At 37.3% G+C, this 14,805-nt stretch overlaps 1 protein-coding gene across 1 annotated transcript in view; it reads right to left on the reverse strand.

Moving 5' to 3' along the window:
* Positions 1-1,896: 1,896 nt before the first annotated feature.
* Positions 1,897-14,805, reverse strand: part of LACTB2 (lactamase, beta 2) — a 56,289-nt gene continuing 43,380 nt past the window's right edge. Inside the window, exons 4-7 of the mRNA XM_006880452.1 lie at positions 12,581-12,759; positions 7,461-7,609; positions 4,303-4,384; positions 1,897-1,982 (exon numbers count right to left, since the gene is read on the reverse strand). Coding sequence (XP_006880514.1) covers positions 1,939-1,982; positions 4,303-4,384; positions 7,461-7,609; positions 12,581-12,759 — 454 coding nt within the window. The 3' untranslated portion in view covers positions 1,897-1,938. The remainder of the gene's footprint in view (positions 1,983-4,302; positions 4,385-7,460; positions 7,610-12,580; positions 12,760-14,805) is intronic.

A 14,805-nucleotide genomic window follows, 5' to 3' on the forward strand; every position in this document is an offset into this window, starting at 1 on the left:
TACCTGAACCATATGTCTTATTGATTGGTAATAATGTAATCACTGGTGATTATCCAAAATTTAATGTAAGTTGTTCCCGTAAAATTTCTAACTATATATTTAGCTCTGTTACCAAGGATGATTCAGTTGTTATTCTAAAGAATCCTACTCTAGTTATCAGTTATGGCCTAAAAGTTAAGGGGACGCGGTCAAAAACCAGTCACTCTTTTTTGGGGACCTTAATTAATAGGCTTTCTTTTGCTTATTTCTTTTGGCCCCTGGGCAATACAGAGACTTACACACTTTATCAAGCAGCAGGTTGAATCCATAGCCTCCCATCCCATACAAGTCCATTATCACAGACTGCAAAAGGCCGATAAAGAAAATCCTTGATAATAAACGGAGCAGCCAGAGATGGGTAAGAGACACCGGCCCCTGTTTCAACCTAAGACAGGCACCCCGCCGTAGCTGCTGGGTTAGCCCATGACGGGTAAGATCAGTAGGTGCGGTGTCCAACCTAATACAGGTGCCGGTTTCATACATGGTCAAAGGTAATCCTGTTGCACTTTTGCAGTCTTCAAATAATTATTGAAAACAGGGAGGATATGTTGGGAGCCGCTTGTTCTACCTGACTGAAGCCATTTTGTAATTCTCTGAAGCCACTTTGTAATTCTCCAAGAACATGTTTGGACATGTTGCCCAGGGAGAATAGGTTTTAGTTTACCCCACCCTGGGAGGATAGGTTTCAGGAAACGCCCTGCTAAGTTTCTGTTTACCAGATAACTTTCAGATTATTAGAAATGACATGATGTTATTCTCCCCCATTGCGTACTTCTCCTCCCCCCATTGTGCTCCTGTATATAAGCTGTGAGTGCTTTCAATAAAATTGAGACTTGATGGGAATTTCAACTTGTCTCCATGCCTCTGTGTCTCCTGTCCCCTTTTTTTGTCATTCTTTCCTTCCCAGGGTTCCTGTTGAAAAGATCCCGCGGGCCGGGACAAATAAGCATTGGTCGGTTATCCCAAGAACTTAAATGCTATGAAGGAAAATTGCTTATATTAAAAAGACTATTTTACAAATATATACTAAAACCTAAACTTAGAAAAAGTAATTATTATACTGACAGGTAACAGAAAGAAGTGACTGTTCATCATAATGTTTTTATTTGATTTAATATTTTTTCAATTATAAAATATTAATTCACATGACTCATTTGTGTAATAGAATATACATTATACAGAATTATAGAATAAATACATAGTCATGAATGTAACTGATAGAAACATAAAAACAAACCTGACATCTATACATATAAAGGTTAAGGAATAAGGATCACACAAAAATCTGTGCAATTATCCAAAGCTGAGAAAATAGTATTATCAATAGTATTGTCAATAGATAAAGAATTTCCAGAACAATCCCTGTTTAAATTATTATACAAATTAAATTTCTTTAAAATAATAACTTCAATATGTCCACTGATAAATGATAAACTGTTGGATTCTGATTTTTTTGTAAAATCTTTTAAGAACAAGTTCACAGTCTCTATTATAGATGTATAATATAATTTACATATTTGAAATATGTAATAATGATCCATAATTAAGAAAAAAAACTATCCTCTTAAAAATGTTAAAGCTAAAGAGTCCACAATTAAGGTTGCATAATGGAGTATACTTGGGGCAGTGGGAGGGGTGCAGGGGAATTGTATATATCAAAGAAAGAATTTTTCTTTTACTTTTCAAAGAGAGGAGTGAACTGGGGTGGGTGGAGGGCTGGGCAGGGAGAAAAGTGCAACAATGAATGAATGGAAATAAAAAATCTCTGGAAATGTTCATTAAAATTATTTAAAGAAAAGCTAAAGTTAAGAAAGATACAATTTTTCAAATAAATTCCCAAAACAACCAAACACCACAAAACCAAAATAATCCAAAGCCAAAGTCTTCATTTATTTGAAACTAAAGTTGAGCTTTCCATTTCTTGTCAGGACTTCCGTTGCTAACTGTGGAAATGAAAAAAATCGGAGTAAAAAAATTAACATAACTGCTTTAGATGCTATCTGACAGCTAGAAAAACTGTTTCTAAAATAATTTTAGTGTTCAATTGAAAGTTGATCCCCAAATTATACCTGTAAAGACACTGGAAGGCTTATAAAGAATCCATGCTTTTAACCCTTTGATTTTAAAGATTAAGTACAATGATTAGTAACTTGACAAATTAATCTAACACAACTGAACAGTTATGTAATTACTGCTTTGCTATTTTGGGAATTTCAGGAGCCCTGGTGACACAGTATGCAACGTGTGTGCTATCAAGCTAGAACAGACTCACAGCTGACCCTCCAGAGGGTTTTCAGGGGAGGAGACTGCCTATTTTCTTCTGGAGTGGCTGGTGAACTCAGGCTGCATTATTTCAGTTGGCATCGTAATTCCTTAGCACCAGGCTACCAGAACTTCAATGTGTAATGTGGTGTTGTGGTGTACCATTGAGTCAGTATTGAATCATACATGATCCTCTAGCAGGTTTTCAGAGGCAGTGAAATGCACGAGACATGACTGACTGCTCATCTTATTTCCTTGGGAGTAGCTGGCTGATTCAAACCATGTGCCTTTGGGTTGACAGCACACTTCTTTACCAGTAAGCCTCCAGAGCTCCCCAGTGTGTAATGTGGTGGATGTTAAAAGAAAGGTTGGTGGTTCAAGCCCACCAGCCATAGCATGGAAGAGAGATGGATAGTCTCTTCTTGTATAGATTTACAGAGTGGAAAACCAACAGTGGGTTGCCATGGGTCAGAATTGATGCCAATGCAGTGGGCTTTTGGTTTTTAAAATTAGTGCCTATGGATCCTGACTGAAAGCAGAGAGTATCAGAGGAATGTCTATCTGTGTTTCATAGACTATGCAAAGGTATTTGACTGTGTGGATCATAATAAACTGTGGCTGACTCTAAGAAGAATGGGAATCCCAGAACACTTGATTGTGCTTATGTGAAACCTACACTTGGACCAGGAGGCAGTTGTCAGAACAGAACAAGGAAATACTGCATGGTTCAAAATTGGGAAGGGTGTGCATTAGGGATGTGTCCTATCTCTATACTTTTTCAATCTATATGTGGAACAGATTATCCGGGAGGCTAGGCTCTAATGAGAAGTGTGGCATCAGGTTTAGAAGTAGACTCAACAACAATCTGCGTTATGCAGATGACACAATCCTGCTTGCTGAAACTGAGGAGGACCTGAAGCCCTTGCTGCAGAAGTTCCAGGACTGCAACCTTCAATATGGAATGAAGCTCAACATTAGGAAAACAAAGATTCTCACCAATGTGCCGACTGGCAGCATCATGATAGATGGTGAAGAGATTGAGAATGTTGAAAGCTTCAGTTTGCTTTGCTCTACATCAATACTCTTGGTACCAGCCGCCAGGAAATTAAAAGATGAATTGCACTGGGAAAATCTGCTGTCAGAGAACTCTCCAAAGTATTGAAGAGCAATGTTGTCAGTCTGGAGAATAAGGTGTGCCTGACACAGGCCATGGTCTTTACAATTACTTGCTATGCATCAGAGAGCTGGACAATGACTAGGGATGATAGAAGGAGAGTTGATGCCTTTGAGCTTTGGTGCTAGAGAAGAGTACTGAATATACACCATGGACTGCTAGAACAACCAAGTTCATTCTGGAGAGGGTGAAGGCAGGCTGCTCCTTGGAGGCAAGGATTCTGAAGCTTCAGCTGATATATTTTGGACATGTTGTAAGGCAGGACATGTAAGTTCTTGGAGAGGGATGTCTTGCTTGGGAGGGTGGAGGGACAGTGCAGGAGATGAAGACCCTCGATAAGATGGATTGATTCAGTCGCTGGGGTAATGGGGATGGGCATGTTGGAGACAGTAAGATTGGTAAAGGATATAGTAGGGCTTAGGGCTGTTGTACATAGGTTTGCTAAGAGTCACAGGCGACTTGCCGGCACACTACAACAACTATAATACTTCTTAAAACCTTTGGTCATTCTGAGATGTTCCACATATAAAAGTCTTTATGTTCTCATGGTTTGAAAGAAGCATAGTTATCTTCTAGCTACATATACTTGATTTTCATCCCAGTAGGTGAGGATGAGAGTCCTTATGTGGGATTTAATTCCTCTGGGAATGTCTAGTATCAATTTGCAGTCAACTGCTCTAGAGATATCAATACTTTTTATTGTGTTATCTCCCCTATTTAAAGTCATATGCAGGGAAATAATCTGATTATTTTCCTTTCCTAAAAGGAAACTTATACAACTATAAAATAGTTGATGACAATAAAAGAAAGTTTGGTGGTATACTTACATATTTTTCCTTCTTTTTCCAACTTTTTCAAATGAAGTAAGACATTGTGTTCAGCCATGCGAAGCAAATTTTCAGAAATATTCTAAAAAAAGAAAAAAGTATCTTATTTTGAATCCTTTAATAAAAATCAAGACTCAAGAACAAAAAACACAATGCAAAACACTGTCCATGGAATTTAAGCTTTGTCCATTACCGAACACCCAGAACTTAGTGTAATGTCACAGAGCAGGATGTCATTAATATTTTATAAGTAAATGAATGCAAAAATGATTCTTAGATCAAGATCTTGAAATATATATCAACTGTAGAGAAAATTAACTATTCATTCAAGTAAAAATAAAAACAAAAGAATAAACACTCAAAGGGAAAAAACTTTTTTTTAAAAAGCCTTTTTTTTTAAAAAAAACCACTATTTTATACTAGTTTAATTACAAAGTTTGTATACATCGTTTTTCACATCAGATCTTCCCCATTTCCTTTACGCATCCCTTCTTCCATCTACTCATCAAATTGTGCGACCCTCCTGCTCATCCTCATCCCTCTGCTCCTACCCTCAACCTCTTGGATCGTCAAACATATTTTACTAGTTATCATTCTGTTTCTATAATAATAGTCTTATACACTATTTGTCCTTAAGGGACTTACTAAGTTCACTAGCATAATAGCTCTCTAGTCCCTTCCAAGTTAGATAGTGATTTTCAAAATCATTGCTCCTGTGTGTTGTGTAGTGGTCCAGTGTGTGAATGTACCCTAATTTCCTAATCTACCACTTGTGTTTGGACATCTCGACTGTTCTTCTGATGGTGAATAATGCTGTTATGAACACTGGTGGACAAATCTCCATTTTTGCCTCAGTTCTCATTATCTTGGGGTATATTCCAAGCAGTGGAATAGCTGAGTCATATGGAATTTCTATGTTCAGCTTTTTGAGGAAAAACCAAACTGTCTTCCAGAGTGGTTGTACCATTTTTTCAATTCCAACAAAAGTGTATAAGAGTGCCTATCTCACCATATCTTTGCCAATATTACTTTTTATTTTTTAATTACTTTTTACTTATTAAACTTTGCCACTGCTATTAGAGTGAGATGGTATTTCACTGTGGTTTTGATTTGCATCTCTCTTATTGTCAGTGATTTTGAACACTTTTTCATGTGGCTGTTGGCCATCGGAGTATCTTCTGTGAAGTCTTTCCATGTATTTTGCCCATTTTGTAATTGTGTGATCATTCTTTTTCTTGTACAGGCCTTGTAGGATTCTGTAAGCTTCTGCTATGTGATCTTTGTCTGAAATGATATTGCCATATGTTTTTCCCCAGTCAGTAGGTTTTCTTTTCATTCTGTTGGAAAATATTTTTGATGAGCACAGGGGTTTAATCTTTAGAAGGTCCCGTTCATTAATTTTATCCTCTCTGATTGTGCATTTCTGGCTGTATTTGGCAGTCTTTTTATACCACAGAGTAGGCCATCTAAGCTTGATCCCAGTTTGTTTCTTATGAACTTTATGGTTTGGGGCTTTAGTCCCAGGTCTCTGATTCACCTTGAGTTGATTTTTGTTTATGGTGTGAGATGTGGATCCTGTTCCACTTAAGAGCTTTTGATGCTACTGTCATTTAATCATATGGTGTATTTATTAGGTTACATGATAATACGTTTGCACATTTTAATAAAAGGATATAACTTTTAGCTTTATAACTAATTTTTAAATTCTGCTTTGGCTAATGCAGAAATGAAGTATCTGACAACAGTTGTCTGAATCAAAAAATCAATGACTCATTTTAAAATAAGGATTGTATTTCCTGGGGAAAAAAGGGAAATAAAAAGATATAGGCACATAAAAACTGGTATGTTTTATAATGCTTATTAGTCACAATAGTCAAAGAGTAAAAACAACCCACCTGTACATTAACGGATAAATGGACAAATAAGATGTAGCATATTAAGCCAATTAAGTAATATTCAAGCATCAAATGGAATGAAATACTGAAAAATGCTACAATATGGACTTCAACAGAATATGAATTTTATGACATGTCCACCCAAACACACACTCAGCAATCTTCATAGAATCAATTTCACTTATAGTGGTTCTATAGGACGGGCATTTTTGATTAGTCACCTGTTTTATACTACCCAGGGCCTTTTAAATCAAGGTAATCTTGCTCCAAATCCTACAACTTTTTTTGAGTGAAGGTTAAAGAATCCTATTGATTTTTTGTACACTCATTCAGAAATTTTGTTTTATAACATTAACTAATTACCATTGCAAACCTACATTTTAACCTCTAAGCTATCCTATCTACATAGCAGAAATCTGATAAACATTTGCTAAAGACTGAAATACATGAAATAAATTGTTATATAGAATTATTAGGCAGTGAAATGCTCACAGATCACTGTGATGTAGAACTCCTTCCCTAGATACTGAATCACACTATTCAGGTTCTAGGGTATGTCTTTTCTCCAATATATGTATTTTAGTAGTATGTAAGGCTGCTAACCAAAAAGCCAACTGTTCGAATCCACCAGCTGCTCCTCAGGAAAAAGATGGGCAGTTTTCTCTCATAAAGACATACAACCTTGGAAACCTGACAAAGGGTCACTGTGAGTCTGAACTGGGTCACTGTGAGTCTGAACTGACTTAACGGCATTGAGTTGGGCAAGGCATCCTTCCTACTTCTTTCTCACTGCTGTTATTTCAGTATCTGTTTCCAGCAGCTGTAGTGAGAACCCAGTTGATCAAGGTGATCAGACTACATAAATTACAAAACTTAAGCATTTGGCAGTTTATAACAAATCTGCAGAATAGAATGGCTCATGATAGCTATAAGGCTAGATTTTATTTCATTCTTCTGTATTCTATCAAGTTGAGACTGCTGGTCTCAAATCTACAACAAGTATTAGTCCTTAAAAAAGGATCACAGACTTATTACATTCTAGGATAGTGTAAGCTTATTTTATTTATAGTCCACTAAATAGATCATTCTAGTAAAACTGGTTATGCACAATAATATAAATTGTTGTTGTCATGTGCTTCTGAGTTGCCTGCAACTCAGAGAGACCCTATGTACAACCGCCTTAAAGCCTGCTCTACCCTTTGTCAATCTCACTGTCACTGACACACCTACCCCCTATTGCCCTAGTCACTGAATATAAATTACCTTATACATAATTTTTACAAGTTCCATGGCTGTAAATGATTTTTCAAAGTTCTCACGAAATAATTTCAGAATCTGCTCTTCTCGCATAATTCTGTGAGAAATGTACTCCATAATTTTAGCTTCAGCATTATAGATTACTGGTCCATGTCCTGAAAAATAATTACAAAAATTACTTGAATCAGATAAAAATTATTAAACTATAGTTGAGGCTAATTCACTCTTATTGAAAAAAACTGTAAAATGTATTATAAAGCATACTAAATAAAGAGCAAGTAGAAATTATTAAGAAAGATATTCAAGTATAAGAGATTTAAAAATTAACTACTATGGTAAAAATATTACAGAAGTATATCAAGTCTATATAAAATATTACTGCTTTCTTTCAAAACGCATAAAGTTAACAATGAACATAAAAAAGTAAAATTTAAGATAGCAATAAAAAATAGCAACTATAACAAGAATGATAATAGGTGACTTAACATAATCCTTATATATGACAGACACTTATTCCAACAACAATCCCATGAGATAGCTCCTATTTTTATCCTTTTTATTACAGAAGAAACTTGAGGCATAAAGAGGGTAAATAACTTGCCAGAATCACACAGCAGTGAAAGCAGTAAAGCTTAGATTGATTCCATAATCTGTACTTTACACCACAATGCTAAGCTAATTTATATAATACTTAATTTTTTGTGTGAGTACCGTCAAATCAGATCTGACTGGTACAGGAGGAGACTGTTTCTCCTCCAGCAGAGCATCTGGTGGATTTGAACTGCACACCTCTGGGATTGTAGTTAATTTACATAATATTTAAATAAAAAGAGGACTGTAAAAAGAAGCTTCCTGTAAGTACAAAAGCCTGTTAAAATTTGACCTTCAGACTTCTTTGTATAGTTTCAGTGTAGTAGGTCTTGCTAAAAATTTGGCTTCTTTAGGCTACTGTCTCTAAGCTGATCCAGCTGCCCTGTGGGTAGGGGTCCACCTTTATCATCAGTAACAGTGTGAGCCACTTCTTCTTCATAGGGTGTGTTAGCCTATCCACAAGTGGATTGACAGGTCTTGCCTCTAAATTGAGCAGAATCAGCAGCAAATTTTGGGAACCTCAACACCAAGAAAGAAGCAGCAGAGAAAGCAGAGAAACTTCAGGGCCAGAGGTTTCTACAGCAGGTTATCTTGCTGTTGAGAAGCTGTCTGGATTAACTGAGGGACTATAACCTTGTTCTTGGCTGAGATGGTATCTGAACTAATTGAGGGCTGTGTCTTACTGTTAACCTGGTTTGGGAATGCTATTTACTAAACCTGGACTGTTCTGATGTGATGTCCTTTGCCTTCCCCATTCCCCTCAATTGGTTTCCCTAATAAACTTCACATTTGTGAATAAAAAGAGGTTCTGTAAAAGTCTGTGCCTAATTGAGCCTCACTGATGCAATCCCTGTCTCAGTCCATCCCAATGCAATACAATCTTTTATTCCATGACTGCTGCTTCCATAGTGTTTAAAAAGAAGTAATTGACAACTTTTGTTCATCTATTATATTGCTTATTGGTCCAGTTGTAAGGATTTTTGTTTTCTTGATGTTGAGGTGATTCATACTAACGACCATCGTCTTTGATCTTCTTCAATAATTGCTTCAAGTCTTCCTCAGTTTCCACAAGAAAGGATGTGTCATTTGCATAATACAGTTTACTGATGAGCCTTCCTCCTGATGTGATATTCTTCTTCATACAGTCCTACTTCTAGGATTGCTTGCTCGGTATAAAGATTGAATATGCATGATGAAAGAACACAAGCCTGACACACATCATTACTGATTTTAAACTCTTAATTCTTTTCAAACAAATTTCTTGGTTCATGGACAGGTTCCACATGAGCACAATTAAATGTTCTGGAATTCCCATTCTTCTCAATGTTATTCATAATACAGTATGATTCACACAGTTGAAGACCTTGGCATAATTCATGAAACACAAGTAAATATCTTTCTGGTATTCTCTGCTTTCTGCCAAGATACACTCGATAGCAACAATGAATGCTACCACTTGTTTCAAAACCTCTTCTAAATCCAACATGAATTTCTGAAGCGCCTTGTTGATGATGGATTGCCCCAGTATATACTCTTAATAATTTTCAGCAAGATCTTACTTGTGTGTGGTATTAGTGATTTGTTGTTGTTGTTAAGTGCCGTCAAGTCACAGGCGACTCATAGCGACCCTATGAAGGAGAGTCCTTGACGCTTGGGTGTCTCTCATCCTCTCTCCAGGTTCATAGGGTTTCTGGAGGCAAGCTACTATGGAAGTGAATGCCACTCCTTCTTCTAAGCATTAGTGATATACTATTTGATAATTTCTGCATTTTGTTAGATTATCTTTTTTGAGAATGGTCACAAATATGGATCTCTTTCAGTCAGCGGATAGGTAGCCATCTTCCAAATTTCTTGGCTTAAATGAACAAATCAAGTTTGCGCCTGTGTTAAAACATCTTAAAATGGTATTCTGTCAATTTCTGGAGCCTTATTTTTTGTCAATGCATTTGAAGCACTTTGGACTTTTTCCATTCAATACTGCTTTTTCTTGATAATATGCTACTTCTTAAAGTGCTTCTGCATTGACAATGTCTTTCTGCTACAATGATTGTGCAATGCTTTAACCTTGCTTCCTGTATCAGTTAGTATTCTGCCCACAGAATCTTTCAGTACTTAAACCTAAGGCTTACATTTTCAGTTATTCTTCCCTATTTGTTTTCTACTTCAAGTTCTTAGCACATTTTGTTATAATTCTTTGTTTTCTCCAGGCACCTTCTGAGACCATCTGGTCAGCATTTCTGTATCATTTCTTTCCTTTGCTTTAACTTCTCTACAGTCAAGATCACGTTTCAGATTCTCTTTTTTTAAAATTAAATTTTATTAGTTTTAATGAACATTTACCGGGATTTTTGGTTTTCATTCCTTCCTTGCTGCACCATTCTCTCTACCCTCCTCCCCAGTTTGTTCTTCTTCCCCGCCATCCGAGTGTCTGTTTTAATTGTCCAATTGCCACAGTGCTTGTCAAAGTCAGTTCTGATTAATCTCCTTTGTCGGTGTGTCCTTTGCCATTCCCTATCACTCCTCCCTGAGAGAGACTTCACCCTGAGTCATAAGGAAAAGGGGATGGCGTATTCTCTTAGCTACTTCCTGCTGAAAAGGGACGCTGTGGGTTTCATGATGAAGATCTTCTCTCACTACTCTAAAGGGCCCCTTTGGCAGTAGGAAACACATAGACTATTATGGAGATTGATTTTGGAATTTAGATGCACTGTTATTAATTGTGCTTAGCCGTACATGTTCATATCCCTGAAGATGTATCATGGGGGGATTGCAACCTAGAAGACACAAATTTAACTAACAAGTTATAAGTACATGAGTCAAAAATTATGGAAAAGTAAAAGAAAAGATTCTTTCATTGTTTTACAAACCCTCCTCCCCCAGGTCCCCTTCACCGTGTAGCCCTCGCTCTAGACTCCTGTGATGACAGAAATACCTAGTCACATATCTCTTTTACACAGTTTTCTCCCTCCTCTGTTTCAGTGCAGTACACATTATTGAACCCATCTTACTCAATCTCCCCAACCCCGAGGTTAGTCCCATTCTACAACAGTGGCATCATGTAATATTTGTCCTTTTGTGACTGGGATATTTCACTCAGCATAATGTTCTCCAGAGTCAACCATTTTGAATAATATTGCATGAGTTCCTTGTTTTTTAATGCAGCATAGTATTCCATTGTGCGAATATACCACAGCTTCTCTAGCCATTCGTTTGTTGATGGGCACTTAGGTTGTTTCCAACTCCTTGCTATTGTGAACAAAGCTGCAGTAAACATGGGTGTGCATATATCTGCTTGGACGTCAGCTATGGTCTCTTCAGGGTATATTCCCAGTAGTGGAATTGCTGGGTCAATCAGATTCTCTTTTGAGAGTCATTTTGGTCTTTTCTGTCTTTTTAATGATCCTTTGCTTTCTACATGTATGATGTCCTCGATGCTAGCCCACAACTCATTTTGTCTTCCATTGAGAATATCATGGATAACCTATTTTCATGCAAAAAAGCATGAAAGACTACTGCTTACTGGCTAATATAGGTGAAAGTTCCTGCATCTCTGAGTCTGTCTCTCCAGCTGTGCAATGAGGATAGGGTTTGGTTATGTGGTTTGGCTGCAAACTCCCTTGTGCAATGCAGCAAGCTTAACTCTACGGTAGCTATGACTACGAGGCATAATTTACATATAAACTCCTGCTGTGCTAATAAGTGATTTCACTGGCTTCACTAAAAAGCAAGTACTCCAAGGACCTTTAGCAGGCAGCCTCTCATTATCCTAGAATGAATGTGAGCACATTGGATATCTAACTCACTTCTCTTTACAAACAGCTGCTTCTATTCTTTTCATATCCTGTTATTTATCCAAATGCTCAGCTCCACTGTTGGTTTCTTAGCCCCTCTGTAAAAACTCATGAGAACATGTGAGAGCACTGACAATACTGTATTTACAGATCAGGCATGGTTGTTCAGTTAGGAGTAAATCTGAATTTAGAAAATCAGGTAGTCCAGCCCTTTTTTCCGTTTAAGCCCTCTTGTTGGAGCTTTTGTTTTTCACAGTTTTTAGGACAAGGAACAGCTTGATATTGTAGAGCTGTGTAGTTCTATCTGGAAAAGGTTGCGTGTTTTGGAGAATGCAAATCAGTATGTTACTTTATAGTCGACAGGACAGTTACTGATGTTTCACCAACTGGAACTGCAGAAACTAAACTCAGAGGTCAATCGTCACCCAAGGTTACAAACCTGAAGCGTGGTGAACAACAGAAATAAACGGAACTAAATTTAAAGTTGCTGACTTAAAAACTTTTTGTCCCCTTGTTAGTTATTTCCTTCAACAGCCTTGAGAATAGAACAGCTGTGTGGTTATTTAAGAAACAAGCAAACAAACAAAAAACCCCCTCTTTGTCTTTGTAAAACATGTTAAATATAACTCTAAGCTTTATATTTAACCATTTGGATAGACAAACAAAGCACATATATACGACCTCAAAATGAATTTTGCTCATCTCTTCACAAAAATGGTTTGGTGGATTTAAAAAAATACCCACCTGGGTATATAACATTAGCTTTGAATTTCAGTAACTCTTTCAGGGATTTCATATAATCATAGAGGTCTTCAAATACTGTTGTTCCTTCCCCGAGGATGCAATCTCCAGAAAAGATAGCATTTTCTTCTTCTAAAAGAAGAGCCATGTGGTCATCAGTGTGGCCAGGTGTGTATATAACTCTGGTTAAATGAAGAAAAGAGAAATAGTTAACAATTATGAGCTCTAAGGCATGGAAGAATGAAATAATTCTCAGACCAAGGTACAAAGAAACGAGGACAATGAGTTAAGAAGCTCCAACTAACCTCTATGTGAACCACTGAGAACGATCATCAGAAAAATTTCTCCACTAACTAAATAAAATTCTTTATTCTTGAAATAAAAATTTAATACTCATTTTCCATGTACATTGAAAGTATGGGCAATTCATTGCATTAAACTTGGAAAAAGGAAAGGGTAGTATTTAAAGGAAATTAAAAAAAAATCGCTAATCATTCCACCACCCAGAATTTTAAGTTTGTTCCATCAATAATACCAAGATGAGTATCCTTGAAAAGCATTTGTTGGGTTCAGTTGACACTTATTCTGCTAATAGTGTACCTATATTTTACAGATAAAAGTTCAAAATTTCTAGTTTATTAGACTTCTTGCTGCTACTTTTGGTTATACAGACTGTACTTCCTCAGCTTGTTGATTTATCTAGTAAGTAACACATATGCACCTAGATGGAGAATTCACCTAGAGTTTCTGCCCTTGAACAGGCTCAGACTCACAGAGGCCCTTCATCTGGTTTCTAAGGCTGTAAATCTTAATGGGAGGACATGGTGGTGAATTCAAACCAACATTTTGGTGAGCAGTACAACACACTAGGAACTACTTCACTAGACATACAGAGTGAGGTCGACGATGTAACTTGATAGTTATGTGCCACTGAGTATTTTGTGATTCATAATTACCGTATGCACAATAGCTCTGAACCCTGCCCTGTTCTAACATGATCTCACTGTCTCTGACATGCCTATCCTTATCACCCCAGGTACAGCTGTCAATCCATCTCATCCAGGGTCTTCCTCTCCTGTGCAGTGCCTCTAGCCCTCCAAGCATGATGTCCTTCTCCAAGGACTGGTATTTTCTGACAACATGCTCAAAATATTTGAGACAGAGCTTAAAAATCTTTGCCTTCACAGAGCACCTTGGTTTCACCCTCTCTAGGTAAGATATGTTTATTCTTTTGGCAGTCCATGGTACATTCAATACTCTTCTCCAGCACTACCACGCAGAGGCATCAGTTCCCCTCTGTCATCCTTAGTCATTGTCCAGCTCTCTGATGGATAGCAAGTAATTGCGAAGACCATGGCCTGGATCAGATGCACCGTAGTCTACAGATTGACACTGCTGCTCTTCAGGTCTCTGGAGAGGTCCCTGACTGCAGATTTACCCAATGCAATCTGTCTCTTGATTTCCTGACTGCTGGTGCTTAGGGTGGTGACTGTGGAACAGAGCAAGATGAAATTGTTAATAATATTAATCTCTTTTCTGTCTATCATGATGATGCCAAATGGCCTAGTGGCGAGAACATGTTTTCTTATTATTGAGCTTCAATCCATATTAGATCCTTAATATAAAAAGTATGTTTTCAAGATTTTTTGTGAATTTCAAAGACAAGTTTTAAAGATTTTTGTACAGTAGTTGTCAAAAGTAGTATTAGGTGCTGTTCCACTGACTATGACTCATGGTAACACTAGGAAGAGGAGGAAAACCCTACCATATTGTGGCCAACCTCATGCTCAAGCCCATTTTTACAGTCACTAGTAATCCATCTTGCTAAGGGTCTTCCTCTCTTTCACTGGGCCTCTGCTTTTCTAAGAATGATGTCTTCTGTGCCTCCTGACAACATGCCCAAAGTAGTGAGATGAAATTGTGCCATCCTTGTTTCCAAGCACACTGGTTATACCTCCTCTAACACAGATTTGTTTTATCTATTAGCAATCCATGGTATATTAAATATTCTTCACTAACACCACAATCCAAATTGTGCCAAGAAATCTGGAGAACAACCACTTGGCCAACTGACTGGAAGAGATCGATATTTGTTCCCATCTCAAAGAAGGGCGACCCAACTGAGTGTGGAAACTACAGAACAATCTCACATGCAAGCAAGATTTTACTGAAGATTATCCAAAAACGACTGGAACAGCACATCAACAGAGAACTACCAGAAGTCCAGG

Source organism: Elephantulus edwardii, unplaced genomic scaffold (genome assembly GCF_000299155.1).
Source record: "Elephantulus edwardii isolate Elephantulus edwardi_28Jun2011 unplaced genomic scaffold, EleEdw1.0 scaffold00008, whole genome shotgun sequence".
In the NCBI taxonomy this organism is placed as follows: Eukaryota; Metazoa; Chordata; class Mammalia; order Macroscelidea; family Macroscelididae; genus Elephantulus; species Elephantulus edwardii.